Below are 18400 nucleotides of genomic sequence, written 5' to 3'. Positions count from 1 at the left end.
CACAATTTGAAGTCAGTTCACGGAGAGAAAGAAGCAAAGCACTTCAAACGTACAATCATTATAAACACGGTAACATATAACCTGTTAAACTGGTACTATGTGAACTTGTTGAATTGGATTCATTATCTAAGACTGCTATGATAGTAATAACTTATTTTTATGTCTAAAATAGCTGAGAATAGCTGAAGTATAACATAATGCTTAGTTAAAACACCAAAAGGGGTTCCCGCACAAATCATCTCACTATACCAGAATCAGAATAGAGTTAACGTGGTGTCTGGTTGCTATAGGGCAGAGCTTACCAGCACTCCTCTTGCCTCCACAGACTATTCATAAGTGCTCTGTCATGGGTCTATAGGCTTAATATCCCGCCCTCAATGTCTTCAATGTACAGTTAATATAAAACACATTATTCAGGCACATTATTCAGCCACCTCTTTTGCCCATTAGGACCACTCTACGCAACGTCATCAAACAGCGACGCACACCTATATATGGTAATAATTCTACAGGCCACAGGTTTCTGCGTTACACCTTTTTTTCCATTGTTTTTCTTATTCTTATTCTTATTTTTTCTTCCGTGGCGCTATAGCCTCTGGTTAAATGAATGCAGACCTCTTTATAGAGTCTCAACTGGGGCACGGGATGGTCCACTGGTGAACAATATCGACTGGACATGCACACACACACACACACACACACACACACACACACACACACACACACACACACACACACACACACACACACACTGAACCTTGATCCTGACCCCGGTCAGCAGATAACACACTCTCAAAAAGTGTGTTTCCGTGTTTGCGCAACACACACTCTTTATTGCAGGCTTCGTCATGAGACCGATAGAGGCAATTAGTCGCAGTGTGTGCACATGTGTGTGTTCTGTGTAGTCAGCTATATGTTCAAAGGTTTTCATAGTGTAGTGTGGTAATAATTGACGGTGCGGTGACCTGTCTAAAATGTACAAGAAACTACTAGAAAGGTACACTCTAAAATACTTTTTACTGATAATTTATCCATTTGATAGTGTACAAAATGTAACCAAATGGTCCGGTCATTTTGTACAGTATACTACTTCACAGCAACAGTTTGGTACATTTGGTCACTCTCTGAGTTACGAACCGTTAAATCATCATCACCTTTATTTATACTCGGGAATACAGTTGAGGGCAAGCCCTCGTTTTCAACGTAGCCGAGGTTACAATACACAAAATATCGTCAAAAAACAATACTTAGTTTAGACTAGTCATTGGTTAGACATGGGTTAAGGTTAGGTTTAGGTGTGCTGCCCCCGTGGGAGGTTAGGTTTAGGGTGAGGGTTTGAGATAGGTTGTAGTTATAGGACTAATGACTGGTCTAACCAATGACTAGTCTAAACCAAAAACTGTCTAAACTAAGTAGCCTACTGCACCCCAAAAAAACAATACATCAAAGTATAACACAACAGTATAAATCAGGATCAATTACAAAGGAACTTCATACAGAACAACCATCAAATGGTAAATTAACCCTGAGGAATTACAAAATGGCTATAGCTCAAATTATGCCAATAATTATGCCAATAACTTCCGGTGGTCACTTTCACTAAATATTTTGAGACGGGTGTCAAAAAAATGCATATAATTTTGGGCGGTCCTTGATTTGAAAAGGTTCGAGCACCCACTGATCAACAAACATGCATATACTGTATACGATTTAAAATACATTAGAATCGGGGCCAGGTGTGGCACATAATGTCCAGTTATTAATCATTAATCGCCAATCTTCTTGCGGGTCCTCTTTCTTTGTCTCTCTTCCCACGAGGTCACTTTCACTTCTCTCTATCCGTCTTGTGACCACTCGGCAGTGTGTACTGTATACGGACCGAGGCTGAAATGATTCTACCATACTGTCGTGTTTGATTGTTTCCCCCGAGTCATGTTTAAGCATAGTTCCGTTTACTCGTGTTTAGTTCTGAGTCATGTTTTTAGATGAGTCTGAGATGTTCCCTGTGTTCAAATTGGCGCAAAAGTATAGTAGCTGATTCCTTTTTTCACACTCACAGCACACGCACGCACTCACACACCCAGACACCCAGACACACACACGCACACGCACACGCACACGCACACACACGCATGCACACACACATACGCACACAGACGTCATGTCATGGTGTTGCACAGTTTGACAACTGCTTGAGAGTCAGAGAGACCAGATGCAGGTATACAGGAGGGAACTTGTCGACTCAATACTGCCACAATCTGGCAGACAGAGTAAGGTTGGGTTACCCACTATGACCATTGTCACGGGGCAGCCCGTGCCCTATACACACACACACACTGATTAAGGACATTGCACGCACGCACACACCACACAGACTGTGGGTAGTGGGGCAGACAGGTCCATATAATCATATCATATAATGTCAATACTGTTGATGTATGCATTTACAGGATGTACAAATGAAATGATACACAAAGGGAAAACATTCCGGTTATTAACCTGTGTTTATTGCAACCTCAGTGTTGGTATGGCCTTTCCAGTGCTGGCACTTTAAGAAGGGGGGAAGGTGCCAAGTACTGTTGAGGAGTAGGGGTGTTCCACAATGTCAAGAGTAAAGTATGTCTATTATCGGGGGAAATGAATGTAAACCCATATGATGTATAATCTAAAATAGAACATCTAGGTGTGGGGTGACCTATTCAGGTTCAGCTGATAGCTGTGAGCTTGAAGATCTACTGTTTATATTTAATTGCTTCGCTGTGGGTGGTAGGATCCTCGCCTATAAAGAGGAGACTGCAGGCAGAGCTAGTCAGTTATGCTGGGGCAGGCATCATGCTGACAGCCCTGTGAGAGAGCTGCTGGGGCCCATGTCATGGGCGTAGCCTAGTGTATTTTGTTATTTTTCCTTTTTTCCTACGTTGCACATTAAGTATTTTTGAGTTCTTTGTTTTGTATTTTTGGCCAGTATTATTTTTGCTGTTTGATTTTTCGTTGGTGAATATCTACACTGGAGCTGGAGGTTTTGAACAATAAAAACCACCAAAAAGCATCGCTGACTGTTTTTGGAGCCTTGGCCCTCGGGCAACTTCACAACCATCATTGGGAGTTTGAACACAAAATACTGCCTTTTTACAAAACACAGATATTGTATGATAGCCTATACTGCCAAGCCACACATGCCTGCCTGCCTATAGGCTATACAACAACAAACACTATACGAGATTATAGTTCTTTATCCATTTACATTAAATAACATGTCTGTCTGTCTGTCTGTCTGTCTGTCTGTCTGTCTGTCTGTCTGTCTGTCTGTCTGTCTGTCTGTCTGTCTGTCTGTCTGTCTGTCTGTCTGTCTGCGTATTTCAGTGGGATAATGAAGCCAGGTCTAAATGCCATCCTCGGGGCGACAGGAAGTGGAAAGTCATCGTGAGTATCACTGTGTGTGTGTGTGTTGCGTAATAATTGCGTGCGTAAAACAAAATTCAAATCTGAAAAATGCACACAGACATGAATCCGGCTTATTGTAGGTGATAGAAGGAATTGTTATTATAATATGCAAACATTTTAAAGGACAACTTTTTCTCAATGTTTTAGGTTGGTTATAGGTTTTGTTGTATATGGTAAATAATTCATCGCCGTAAAATCTATAGGCCTATACATTAGATATTTAGCCACTTGCCCGAATGCCCCTGCCTGCATGCCCCCCTGTCAAAGAAATCTCTAAAACGAAAGAAAAAATAAATCTACAATCTGTAATAACAAACTAAAACATGAACCTTGGTTGAACAAATAAAATAAAATATGAGTTGATTGAGTTGTTGTTGTTGTTGTTGTTGTTGTCGTTAAGCTTTCTGGACGTGTTGGCGGCCAGGAAGGACCCTAGTGGTCTGTCGGGGGAGGTTCTGGTAGACGGAGCGCCTCAGCCGCCCAACTTCAAATGTCTGTCTGGATACGTAGTACAGGTACATAATATAGAACATATATATATATGACCCATTCTGACCTGAGATCAGATTCTAAAAAAATGTTTTCTATACATCCTGACCGTGTTTTGAAAAAGCCATGTTTCTATGTCAGTCGATTTATTTTCCGATTTTTCAAAAATAGCACGAGTGGCGCGCTATACGAGCTAGTAGATCTGCTCTTTTTCAATAGCTAAAGCATAGTGTAATGCTATAACGCCCAAAATGGGTTAACATGGTAAAATAACTACAATACCTACATTTAATTTAGATATCACCAGCCTTATTGGTCTCTCCTCTCCTCTCCTCTCCTCTCCTCTCCTCTCCTCTCCTCTCCTCTCCTCTCCTCTCCTCTCCTCTCCTCTCCTCTCCTCTCTCCTCTCCTCTCCCCTCCCCTCCTCTCTCCCCTCCTCTCCTCTCCTCTATCAGGATGACGTCGTGATGGGGACGTTGACGGTGAGGGAGAACTTCAGTTTCTCCGCGGCGCTGCGTCTCCCCACCTCCATCCCCCAGAGGGAGAAGAAGGACAAGGTCAGCAGACTCATCGAGGAGCTGGGCCTGACCAAAGTGGCCGACTCCAAGGTTAGTTATAGTATGTGAATAGATACGTATATCCACTTTATAGTATAGGGCTGACCTCGATTAGTCGAATAGTCGACTTATCGATCGGAACGGGGTCTCAGTCGACTGACAACCTCTCAGTCGACATAAGCACATTTGAACATCCTTTCTGACTGTTTTGAATCAATCTCCAATGTGCGTGTGTGTGTGTGTGTGTGTGTGTGTGTGTGTGCGTGCCTTGAATAAATAGCTGCACACAGTGCGCTGGCCTGATAGACTCCAGAATCTCACCTGCTGTGCTCAATCTGGCTAATGACTCAAGCCTGAACGAAGCGTCTCTCTCTCTAACACGAGAGAGAGAGAGCTAAAGGAGTACTGTGTGAACGGCCAACTTTTTTGTACATTGGTGTACAGTGTAAAGTAAATATAAGTACATGTACTTAAGTAGTGTTCTTACACAGCATTGGTGTACACTGTAAAGTAACTAAGTACATGTACTTAAGTACTGTTCTCACACAGCATTTCCATTGTCCAATATACGTTTACTTTAACTACTCCACTACATCTGGGATCCAAATGTTGTACTTTTGCTTCACCACATTTATTTATTTGAAAACTTCAGTTACAACTTACTATAGTTATACTTATCCGTAGATTAGTATTATTATCACAAAACGTACATTAAGCACTTGCACGTGTGTGTGTGTGTGTGTGTGTGTGTGTGTGCGTGTGCGCGTGTGCGTGCGCGTGTGCAGGTGGGCACCATGATGATCAGGGGCATCTCCGGCGGGGAGAGGAAGAGGACTAACATCGGCATGGAGCTCATCATAGACCCCTCTGTGCTGTTCCTGGACGAACCCACCACCGGTCTGGACGCTAGCACCGCTAACTCTGTGCTACTGCTGCTGAAGAGGTGTGCACACACACACACACACACACACACGCACACACACATGCACGCATCCAGATCTACGAGCTCACTTGTTTCTCTGTGTGTGTGTGCCCTTCTGGCTCCAAAACTATGTGGAATGCACTTCCCATCGCAGTCAGAACTGCAGCATTACTCCCATTAATCTTCCACCGTAGTCTGAAAACCCACCTTTTCAGACTCCATCATGGCCCGTAGCACTTACCCCACCCCCTTAGATAGCATTTCTGTAGACTTAGATAGCATTTGATACAGACTTATAGCGTGTTATGTAGACAGCACTATAATTGCATTGTATGTATACTAGTCATAGTACAGATGTATAGCATAGTAGCATAGATGTATAGTTTACATGTATAGTTTCATTATATAGATATTCCACTGTTACTTTCTTAGCTTACGCATGTTTCATGATGAATGTTTTATGTGATGTATTCCCATGCTTTTTTTGTTCTTGCTTAATGCAAGTCGCTCTGGATTAAGAGCGTCTGCTAAATGCCTAAATTGTATAAAATTGTAAATTGTGTGTGTGTGTGCGTGCGTGTGCAGGATGGCCAGGAACGGTCGTACCATCATCCTGTCGATCCACCAGCCTCGCTACAGCATCTACAGGCTGTTTGACAGCCTGACCCTACTGGTCAATGGGAAGCAGGTTATACTACACTCCATACATCACAGTTCTGACAGGAGTGTGCATGTGAATGAATGAATGGATGGATGGATTCATTAATTAATTAACCCATTTTGACCTGAAGACGATTCTAAAAAAAAAAAGTCTTCTGAATCCTGACAGTTTTCTGAAAAACTACATGTTTATATATCGGTGCCAGTGGTGCTCAATATTTCATGTCAAGAAACCCAAAGATTATATGTAACCTGCCGCCGGCCGCCATCTGAAAATATGTTGTTCTATATCGGGACCTTCCAGAAGCACAGATTTGAGTTAAAAATGTTCGTTCTGAAAAAAATATATATTCCAAAATATGCGCCACATTTCCACGATTTTTCAAAAATAGCAGACCTATATACAAGCTCGTAGCGCGCCACTCGGTGTCGCGCTATGAGCTTGTAGATCTGCTATTTTTCAATAGCTAAAGCATAACATAATGCTATACCACCAAAAGGGGTTCCTGCCCAAAATGGGTGAGGAGACCCCCGGGCAGAGCAAGGACCAGACTCCGAATGTTGCTCTGCTGGAACTGTTGCCCCCCCCTGGTGACCCGCCTCCGGATAAGCGGTTGAAGATGGATGTATGAATGAACAAACGAAGAAATGTATGAAGGAACGTGTAATATCTTTCCGTGTCCGGCGGACATAATATTGTTGACCCATCATCCCACATGGGATTTATCTGACACTTCAATTAAAACAAAGACATTCCAGTGTATAATTAACCAACCAGCAACTCATAATACAACCGGTTTAATATAAACAAGACACATATACACTTCATGTAGACCTGCACATAGAATATATTAAAATGAAATAAACATCTATACAGTATTATGAGTCACCCTTCTCCTCCTATCCCAAGCTTTATAAATATATTCTGAAATTCTCACGATCATGACATAAAGGACGATATAAATGTGTGTCTGTGGCTGTGTGAGAGAAAGACAGAGAGAGAGACAGAGAGAATTCAGAGAAATGTATAAATTAATCCATTTCCATGACAGTGTACAGTAGTATCTGGTGAAATGTTCATGGTTTTATTTATAACAATTGAATATGCCTTAAGTTAGAACACAGTAATGCCAACTAGTGTATAGTACGTATGTCATTTTGTTTGCAATGTCACTGTATTGATCATTTGATATTGTGTGAAGACATAACTGTACTAGGCCTGTCAATACAGTCACCAATAAAACCCACTCTGCTTACTTTGATCAGGTGTACCATGGACCCGCACAGAGTGCCCTGGACTACTTCTCTGGGATAGGTGTGTGTGTGTGTGTGTGTGTGTGTGTGTGTGTGTGTGTGTGTGTGTGTGTGTGTGTGTGTGGTTGTGTGGTTGTGCGTGCGTGTGTGTGTGCGTGTGCGTGCGCGTTTTTCCATTTTCATAAGTATGCAACTATGCATATAAAAGACAATATTGCTGAAACTTCATTTCCCAGGGTACACCTGTGAGCCCCATAACAACCCAGCTGACTTCTTCCTGGATGTGATCAATGGAGACTCTACGGCTGTGACTCTCAGCAATGATGGTGAGAGAGAGAGAGAGAGAGAGAGAGAGAAATTCTTTGTGGTCAAGCATGTAAATCTGTAATAAACCTTTCAGCTGTGTTTTTCTCCCAGAGCACAGCAGACTCGGTGGCTATAGGCTAGCTATAGTTTCTTGGGACATTTGTGGTCGTAGTCAATTACATCTGTCATTAAAAATATGATTTTTCGGCGATTATCTTAGTTTTAAGGGTCACTCGAGGGTGTTCTTCATCGTCATGAATGCACTTCTGCGATACCTTTCGGCACCGCAGGCGTGCATTAAATGGCGATAAAGACCACCCACTCTTGTGATATCTCTTAATAATAACATCTAGTCATACAAGCAGAGATGGAGTCTGAATAGGTGAGTTACTAAGGTGTAAAAAATGCTATGGTAGGACTATTATGCAGAGCAGCCATTTTGGAAATAACTCTTCCTATACTCCCGGGGCCCCTTCCCTGCACCTTCACAGGCGTTATTACCGAGGCTCTGTTCCATTTAGTGTCGAGTGGATCTCAAACTTTCTTTTCCCCCTTTTCATAATTCTGCAGATTACACACCTGTGTACGTATGCCATCCACTCAAGGACACCTGTGTAGCAGAGGCGAGCATGGTTCCGTCCTCGGGTTGAGTACAGAGTGCCGTAGAGGGTGTGCTGTGATTGGCCAGTCGCTGTGATTTGACAGCCTAAACCTAAACCTAACCTTAACCTTAACCTTAGTAAAACTATATACCTAAACCTAACCCTAACCTCAGTAAAACCATATACCTAAACCTAACCCTAACCTCAGTAAAACTATACCTAAACCTAACCTTAACCTCAGTAAAACCATACCTAAACCTAACCCTAACCTCAGTAAAACTATACCTAAACCTAACCTTAACCTCAGTAAAACCATACCTAACCTTAACCTTAACCTCAGTAAAACTATATACCTAAACCTAACCCTAACCTCAGTAAAACCATACCTAAACCTAACCCTAACCTTAACCTCAGTAAAACTATATACCTAAACCTAACCTTAACCTCAGTAAAACTATATACCTAAACCTAACCCTAACCTTAACCTCAGTAAAACTATACCTAAACCTAACCTCAGTAAACTATACCAACATACAATCCAACTGTGTTGCTTTTGAACTGTGATGTTGGCTTAATTTTGTTGGTTGGTTGACTAATCATGTAGGACGGCTGTAAACCTCTGAAGACAGAAAAACAAAGGTTAACAACAATGCCAAACAATTACAAATGATAATTCTTATCACTTATCAACTTATCACTCAATGTTTTCCTTTAAAACAATTCATGTTTGACGAATGGAACAGCTGAAGCCTTAATTAGCATAATCGCTAACGGCAATTAGGGAAGGGGACGAAAGTATATTCTGTGTGCTATACCCTGGATTGGGGGGGGGGAGGGGAGTTCAGAGGTGATTCCACAGCTTGGGAGCAGAGATCAATTAGCATTATGAGAGAGAACAATAAATTATGTCTGCAAACTCGCTTTTTACGGCATTCACTTCAATTAATTGTATTCTTGAAAAACAATCCTCTCCTCTCCTCTCCTCTCCTCTCCTCAGTTGTGGACCCAGAGGCTGCCGCTAGCTCCAGACAGAGCATCGAGGAGAAGCTGATTCAGGAATACAGGCGCTGTGACTATTACAAAGAGACCCAGGCTGAACTGGGTACGTCCTGTGTGTGTGTGTGTGTGTGTGTGTGTGTGTGTGTGTGTGTGTGCTTTCTTTGCGTATACACCAGGACAGACGTTTGGCCTAACAGCCTTATTCAGTGTGTCACACCGAAGATGGCTGTTAGCCGTTTGTCCTGATGTATAAGAAAAACAAACCTGTTGAAATTGGATTATTGGTGCGTACGACCTTCTCTACCTATTCTAGCAAAAATAAAAACACAAAACAATTGTGGAGAGAATCTCCTAATAAAAATATTCCGCGATTGTACGTATACTCTGCCGATATTATTCGTCCCATGGCCCCCCGAGCCCCCTAGTGGTCACGCGTGTCTTCTTCTTCTGTCCGTCTCTCTCTGTGCAGAGAAGATCATTCGTGGCAAAGAGAGAGGCGTCAGCAAGCCGTCCAGGACCATCACCTACACCACCAACTTCTCCACGCAGTTCAAATGGGTCATGAAGAGGACCTTCAGGAACCTGGCGCTCAACCCCCAGACCTCTGTCGCTCAGGTGTGTATAGAATGATCCACAACAACACACTATACTCGAATTATATAATGTATACCTGTAAGATACTTAAAGGGACACTTCACCCTTTTTGCAAAACAATATATGTTAATGACGTTTAGAAGCTTTAGATCACTTTCCTGGGGGTCTTTATGTGTGTAATATGTGTTTTTAGATATTTTAGATTGTAGCAGTGAGCCCAGTGTCTCTGAAGTCATGGACACTGGGCTCACTACCTTCCTGGACTACAATTCCCATAATTCTTTGGTGCACTGCTCCTCCTTGTGGATAGGGGGGAGAGCTGTCTTACTGAGACAACATGTAGTCCAGGAAGGAAGTGAGCCCAGTGTCCATGACATCAGAGACAACAGGCTCACTGCTACAATCTAAAATATCTAAAACCACATATTACACACATAAAGACCCCCAGGAAAGTGTTCTATAGCTCCTAAACGTCATTAACATATATTTTTTTGCAAAAAGGGTGAAGTGTCCCTTTAAAGTTGACCGCGGGGTCGCCTGTGGCTCAGGAGCTAGAGCAGATCGTCCAATGATCCCTGGGGTCGGTGGTCCGAATCCCGGCTCCTCCTCCTCCTGTCCACATGTCGAAGTGTCCTTGGGCAAAGACACTGCACCCTATACATTGCCTCCAATGAGTCGGTCGGTGTGAGCAGTGCCACCATTTATTGGTGTGTGAATGTGGGAAGTGAGGACGCTGGCGTCGACCGTTTGTGGCTTCACCTCCCAATGTATGAATGAATGAACCGCTTTGAGCACTTGGAAAAGCAATTCGTTATATGCTTGATCCTGAAAACAGCAGATCTACAAGCTTATAGCTCATGTAGATATTTTTTTGTTGATTGTTCCAGAATGTCCCCAGGATGGAACGCTATAGGGTTCCTGTGGTCAATCAAATTCATATATACTGTAACCTTTGTTTGTCTGTGTATGTATAGGTGGCAGTCACCACGCTAATGGCTCTCATTGTCGGGGCCATTTTCTTTGGTGTGCAGGCAGACCACAGTGGCATACAGAACAGGTACTCCCAGTTACTGCCCTGCAGTAACTACGGAAAAAGAACAACTGATACAGTACATGTCAGTGATATGTGATATTAACACAAATTGTATATCTCATAATATCCGTTCTTGAGGTCATTGTTTATCCCCCAAAATCACGAAGGCTAATTTGACCTTTTGGGATACACAAATATGTGTCCAAAATAATGACTGCATGTTGGCTTTGTATAGGGCTTTGTATATAGGGCAGTGTGCAGTGTGTCCCATAACCTTTATCCCGTGACCCAAAAGAGAAATTAAACGTTTGCCTGGGCTCCAGCCTCCAAACTAGTGAAAATAGCATTTCCCACTACTTCTTATATATTTATTGTTTTCTAATTCATGGAATTTATTAGATTTTTTATATTGTATTACTTTATTTATTATATTACTGAAAAAACAAACGGGGAGGGGGGGGGGAAACATTTTAGTTTAGTTTTTTTAGAAAATCGTAAATAATAACTATATAAAAAATAAAAATAAACGTAGGAAACAAGATAAAAAGTGTCCGCGACCCACAAATGGGTCCCGACCCAGTGTTTAGGAACCTTGTACAGTGACACGCACACAGGCAGGCACAACAGCTGTTTGTGTAAATGCATGTTATACTAAAAACAATACACATGCTGGCTGCTGCATCTGGTATAGCAATAGCATGTCATATCACTTGATGATGCTGATGACCTACCGTACATATTTAGGTTGCACACTAGATCAGAACATGTCTATAGTGAACCGATGGCCCACTCAGTTATTGGCAATGATCCACGCAAGGACTAAAGTTCCTAGCTAGGATTGCCAAATTTCTAGATAGAACCACTATGAGGACACTGGCCTCAGCATTATAGTACAATGTCTCTTTGATTACACCTGCCTAACCTGGGTACAGCAGCTTATCTAAAAAATACCAAAGATAAACTACAGACATCACAAAATAAACTAATGAGGGTAGTCCTTTATCTCTCCCCAAGAACCCACATTGGCGCTAACCATTTTAGAGAATTAAATTGGCTCCCAGTGGAAGGCAGAATACAACAGCTGAGACTCATTATGGTCTATAAAGTTTTAAAAGAACAATGCCCAAAATATTCTAAAGGTTTCTTCCCGTGTGTTAACCAGTTCCATAGTTTGAACACAAGGGCTATAGTGTAGCTGATCTAAAACCACCAAACCTGAGACATAGGGTAGGTAGAAGCTCATTTAAATATACAGGGGTGGAGGACTGGAACAAAATCCCAAGGGAAATTAAATTTGCCCAGTCTTTGAACTTTTCTTTATATAATATTATGTTGAAAAAGTGGCTGATGGGCAAGTTAGTATATAGTGCCGTATTTATCTATTTATATCTATTTATTGTCTTTTGTTTATTGATCTATGATGGCCGGTTGTAAATGTCATTAGTATTGTAACGTTAGCACACATGTTCTTCTTATCATATGCTGTAACTATTTATTTATTTATTTGGATCACAATGGAAATAAGTCCTCTGACTTGTTGTGCAATACTGATAATTCTGTTCTGCTCTCCTATGAATTGTATCATGAATATGTCAAATAAATCAAATCAAATCAAATGATGATGATGATGATGATGATGACGGTGTGTTTCAGGTTTGGAGCTATGTTCTTCGTCATTGTCAACCAGTGTTTCAGTGCTCTATCTTCAGCGGAACTCTTCATCCAGGAGAGGAAGTTGTTTGTGTAGGTGACACACACGCACGCATGCATGCACATAATTACAAAACATCATAATATGAGGTCATACTGTGTCGTTAACTGCTGACAACTTCCAGCCTTGAACCTTGAACCTCCTTGGCTTTAAAACCCATTTTGGGCGGGAACCCCTTTTGGTGTTATAGCATTATGTTATGCTTTAGCTATTGAAAAATAGCAGATCTACAAGCTCATAGCGCGCCACCGAGTGGCGCGCTACGAGCGGCGTGCTACGAGCTTGTAGGAACGACTGACATAGAAACATAGCTTTTTCAGAAAACTGTCAGGATGTGGAAGACATTTTTAGAATCTGATCTCAGGTCAGAATGGGTTTATGACAGATGTGAGTACTTTGTTCCCCCGCTGTCTCTGCAGACACGAGTCCATCAGTGGGTACTACCGCGTGTCCGTCTACTTCCTGTGTAAGATCCTGTCTGACCTCCTGACCCTGAGAACTGTCCCTGCTGTAGTCTTCAGCTGTGTGGCTTACTTTATGATAGGTGAGTGTATATACGCACCGTAAACACGACATTCACAAAAGCAAAAGGTTATTATTCCACATGGTACAGAGTAGTACATACAATAACACATATGCTACATTACAGTAACCTACTCCCAGAAGAATACATTATGAAACTTCAAATGAACGCGTTAATTCATAACATGACCATGGGAATGAGTGACACATTCTGTGTTACTGAATAAAAAAGGGGGGGGGGGGGAAATCAAATTACACACACACACACACACATGCACATGCACATGCACACACACACACACACACACACACACACACACACACACACACACACACACACACACACACGCACACACACACACACACAGGAATGCTGATGAGGTGTCGAATCTGTCGATTGGAGCACACTTCTAAATCAATATGGTGCACAATCCAAATCCATGTGTGTTTCTTTTTATTTGAACACTGTAGAATGCAAAAGAACTGTTTTAATGCCTTCAAACGGCTTTTATTTTAGGCAAATTAATGCCAATTGGCGTCAAATCTATCGGACTACTCCGCAACGCGCCTCGAGTACAAGAACTCTTTGCTCAGGCAGCAACTGATTGTGCTGTTGAAGTTTTTGAAAATAGCCGTTTGAAACAGTATTGATTTTGACATAGTTTTAGTCGTAGTCTTTTGACTATTTCATTTAGTCAGTCCTATTTTAGTCGTCTGAAATGTTTTAGTGCTAGTCTAGTTTTAGTTTTAGTATCATGAGATTTCAGTCGACTAAAATGTATTTCTGCGGGTTTCGATGGCACCGCAATGGCCGATTTGACACTTAAAATAGCCGATCTACAAGCTCACAACGTGCCGCGCAGCGTCAGAGTGCAACACCTGAACGCATCCAAGCATGAAATTACTTTTGTTTTAGTCATCATAACTTAGTTTTTATTTTCGTCAGTGAAAAAAGGTAGTCGACAAAAGAAAAATCGCCGTAGTTTTAGACCAAGAAATCAAAACTATACTCTCCCTCCTCCTACATAGTTTTTGCATTGGATTTCTGCCTCCTTGGGAACCACAGGACTCTGTCTCCACTTTTTCTGTGTCGTGGCTTTCTTTATCTGATAACATTTAGTCCAAAATGCATTCATGGTGCTAGAGTGTGCACGTTGTGTAACTAACTATTTATCTTATTGTGTCTGTATATGTTATGCATGCATTGTGTGCTACTGTAGTACTATAGAGGGTATGCGACTATATGCACGGAAGTTATGCGGGAATCTACTTTCTGGCCTTGACAGCCCATATACATCCAAAGAGAAAAGTCCTTTCCGATTGCATTTAATGATGTTAAACTCACTTGCCACTTGATTTGCCACACACTTTATGCATGTGTACATTTATTTGAAAACTTCAGTTACTAGTTACTCCGCAGATTTGTATTATTATTACAAAACATACATTAACCCATTTTGGGGCGGGAACACCTTTTGGTGTTTTAACTAAGCATTTTGTTATACTTTAGCTATTGACAAATACGTAGCATATCTACAAGCTCATAGCACGCCACTGAGTGGCGCGCTACAAGCTTGTAGGTCTGCTATTTTTGAAAAATCGTGAAAATGCGGCACAAATCTTTGAATATATATTCTTTCAGAGCGAACGTTTCTTTTATTTCGACGTCAGGCCTTAACCACTTTACCCTTCGTGTGTGTGTGTGTGTGTGTGCGGGTGCTCGCGCGTTGCAGGGTTTAAGGCCACAGTGGGAGCGTTCTTCACCTTCATGCTGACCGTAGCGCTGGTGTCCTACACGGCCACAGCCATGTGCATGGCCATCTCCGCTGACCAGAGCGTGGTCGCTATCGCCAACATCTTCATCACCATCGCATTTGTGTTCATGATGGTGAGACACACACACACACACACACACACACACACACACACACACACACACACAGACACACACACCTTACTCATGCAGGTATAAGCAGTGATTTGAGTGTTTGGGTGACATACTCTGCAGACTGTAGTACTAACAACAATACAATATGCCAGAGATAATGAATGGTGGGTCGGTCATTGTTGAGAGAAACACTGACAGGGTTATTAGACCCCCGGGGTGTGAAACGGAGGGGTCACTGCTGATTAATTTGATTCAGGTGCATTGTCTTCATTGGTCTGTCGTTCATAACTGCGCTCATTATTGGAGAAAAAAAAGACTTGGCTGCCACTCTGTTTAAAGTGCTTTAAACAAACGTTTAAAAAGTCCATAGACTTGGCTGCCATAAGACGTAATCCCGAAAGCCCAGATGTTGGAGGAGCTAGCGCCCCCTCAAATAACAGAGGGAATCACATCTAAACCCCCACTGTCTGTCTGTCTGTCTGTCCAGATCTTTGCAGGCCTGTTAGTTAATCTTCCCAGTATCGTGAGCTGGTTGGCCTGGCTCAAGTACCTGAGTATACCAAGATATGGAATCGGTGTAAGTACATCCTACACAGACACACACGTGTGATACTGTATAATGGTTTCCACTCCAGTGATGTCAATTCAGTCATAATTGATAAAGATGATGATAATGATGATTGATGATGAAGAAGAGTCTCTTTTTGTGCAGGCACTGCAGGTGAACGAGTTTGTTGGTTTGACCTTCTGTAACATCAGCAGTCCAGTGCCTGGACTTGTGTAAGGCACACACACACACACACACACACACACACACACGCACACACACACACACACACACATGCATCTTCTTAAATTAAGCTACATAATAGAAGTTAAGCTGAGACCAAGGCCAGCACGTGATTTAAACTCTTAAAGATGTGCAACATCTCCACACAGTGGCCAAAGAAAAGCAGCACATCACCAGGCAGCTTGACAGTGTTAAAACACCTGGGACTGTGTTACTAAACATCTGGAAATATCTAATGACAGTATTCTAAACACAAGACTGTTACTACACATCTGGAAAAACGAATGTATGTGGACCAAACACAGCTAGGGGACTGTATTCACTAAACATCTGGAAGACAACAAATGACTAAAATAAACACATAACAACACACATGTAGACAGGACAAAACAAAGAAAGCAATTTACTCAATTTACTCCATAATGTTTTGCTCCAGATTACCTTAGTTTTAGATGACAAATGGTATGTCGTATTGTTCTCACTTTTCACTTCGTACTTGTTACAGGAAATTAAAGATCAATTGTTAATTAGGGAAGTTTACATCCACTGTGTCTTAGTTTTTATGTAAATGATAGGTGTTTTAGGAGGTGTATTATTCTATTACAATTTATATTTTTTTGTTTTGACGATTTAGGCATTTATTTAGTTATCTCTTAGTTACTTTAATGGGTTGGTGCTGCAGTCATAAGGCACTTTCAGACGGGCATTGATTAACGCAGGTGTCTCCTGGATCATCGACAGGTCTCAGGTCTGCTCATGAGGACAACGCAGGCGTAAAAAACAAAGCCAAACAGAATCCAGGTCTGGTCAGTCGCAGCCGTATGCACGAAAACCGAGCACGTGTGCGACCATTTTGCGGGACCGCACTCACGTAAATACGCTTGCATTGTCGCCCCTCGACTTCTCCGCACGACGCACGTACAAAACCCCCCCCCCCCCCAAGAAAAAACACAGGTCTCCTTGAAAATGAATTGCGAGGCACGTTAATCGCTGCCCGTTTGAAAGGACCTATGGTTGGGGTGAATTTGTTTTTGTGAAAATTACATTTTCTTAGTATTTAGCCAAAAAAAAGTGCAACCATTGCTCTGTGTTCTCCTCAGCTGCACGGGGGAAGACTTTCTGACGGACCAGGGCGTGGACTATTCCACCTGGGGACTGTGGCAGAACCACGTGGCCTTACTGTCCATGACCATCATTTTCCTCGCCATCGCTTACCTCAAACTTCGTTTCACCAAGAAGTTCACCTAAAGGTCTTCTTCACGAAAGACGTTAATCTGGGTCTTAATCAGGACTTCCACCTAGGTTTCCATCAAGAAGTTCACCTAGGTCTTCTTCACTAAAACGTCGTTAATCTGGGTCTTAATCAGGACTAACACCTAGGTTTCCATCAAGAAGTTCACCTAGGGTCTTCTTCACGAAAGACGTTAATCTGGGTCTTAATCAGGATTTCCACCTAGGTTTCCATCAAGAAGTTCACCTAAGGTCTTCTTCACGAAAGACGTTAATCTGGGTCTTAATCAGGACTTCCACCTAGGTTTCCATCACGAAGTTCACCTAGGTCTTCTTCACTAAGACGTCGTTAATCTGGGTCTTAATCAGGACTAACACCTAGGTTTCCGTCAAGAAGTTCATCTACGCGTCTTCATCGAATCACATGGCACGTGCGTGGCGACAGGGCCACAGTTCCACCTCCAACCAGTAGTGAAAAGTAACGAAGTACATTTACTTAAGTACTGTACTTAAGTAAAATACCAATATTTACTTGAGTATTTCCAATTTCCAATACTTTTACTTCTACTCCACTAAGTCTCGGATCCAAATATTGTACTTTTACAATACACATTTACTTGAAAAAGGAGTATTCTCATAGCATCATTATAATTATGCAACTTGGAACCTGTGCATTTTTGACCACAGGTGAGCAGTATAAAGCGGTATGCAATATGCCTTGAACAAGGACACTATTATTTAAAAAAAACAAAAACACTTACCACCTATATTCGTTTCGGCTATTTTCAAAACATTGTTATTTTTTCCATAAATTTGAAAACATAAAAGGAAACATTCTGCACTGTACTTTTGGTATAGGCTAAGGCTACATTAAGCACATTTTTATGCCAATACTTTTGTACATTTTGAGTTTTGGACTTATTTTCCACAATGCTGTATTGATACTTTTACTTAAGTGAAACATTTAAGTACTTTTCCCACCACTGACCTCAGACCAGCTGTACTGAGCTCCATGGGATGTGCACATGTACGAACTTCAAAACACCACCACCAGGGGTCATCCATGTGTCCATACACATGTAGACAAAATGTGTTGGTTCTGATTGAAGTATTTAGTAACAGTTTGCAGAATTATAGTACATTTCAAGCACAACTCAATACAAAAACTGTTAACTGTGGACGACACCATAAAGCATTACACTTGTTTACAATAGGGTCCAACATTTTCAATTCATCAGAACATTTAGAGACGTAGGAATATATACTTCTATATAAGCCAAAAACAGGAAATCATCATTGGTGGTAAGACTTGTCCACGTCTGTGTACATAAAGTACTTTAAAGTACAAAACTACTTTTTAACATGTATTGCCATGTTTTTTGTTCTTGCTTAATGTAAA

The 18400-nt window shown here is 41.7% G+C and overlaps 1 protein-coding gene across 1 annotated transcript in view; it reads left to right on the top strand.

Moving 5' to 3' along the window:
* Positions 1–17090, top strand: part of LOC308335772 (broad substrate specificity ATP-binding cassette transporter ABCG2-like) — a 21230-nt gene extending 4140 nt beyond the window's left edge. Inside the window, exons 3-18 of the mRNA XM_080792956.1 lie at positions 3364–3423; positions 3845–3959; positions 4389–4541; positions 5276–5433; positions 5998–6100; positions 7339–7387; positions 7563–7652; positions 9232–9336; positions 9703–9848; positions 10802–10884; positions 12514–12603; positions 12991–13115; positions 14827–14981; positions 15469–15558; positions 15694–15761; positions 16872–17090. Of these exons, the coding sequence (XP_080649082.1) occupies positions 3364–3423; positions 3845–3959; positions 4389–4541; positions 5276–5433; positions 5998–6100; positions 7339–7387; positions 7563–7652; positions 9232–9336; positions 9703–9848; positions 10802–10884; positions 12514–12603; positions 12991–13115; positions 14827–14981; positions 15469–15558; positions 15694–15761; positions 16872–17019 (1738 nt within the window). The 3' untranslated portion in view covers positions 17020–17090. The remainder of the gene's footprint in view (positions 1–3363; positions 3424–3844; positions 3960–4388; positions 4542–5275; positions 5434–5997; positions 6101–7338; positions 7388–7562; positions 7653–9231; positions 9337–9702; positions 9849–10801; positions 10885–12513; positions 12604–12990; positions 13116–14826; positions 14982–15468; positions 15559–15693; positions 15762–16871) is intronic.
* Positions 17091–18400: the final 1310 nt, after the last annotated feature.

The sequence above is a fragment of the Protomyctophum bolini genome (genome assembly GCF_963924005.1).
Source record: "Protomyctophum bolini genome assembly, chromosome: 20".
In the NCBI taxonomy this organism is placed as follows: domain Eukaryota; kingdom Metazoa; phylum Chordata; class Actinopteri; order Myctophiformes; family Myctophidae; genus Protomyctophum; species Protomyctophum bolini.
The sequence above is the reverse complement of the archived record's forward strand: the minus strand, read 5'-3'. Positions and strand labels throughout refer to the sequence as shown.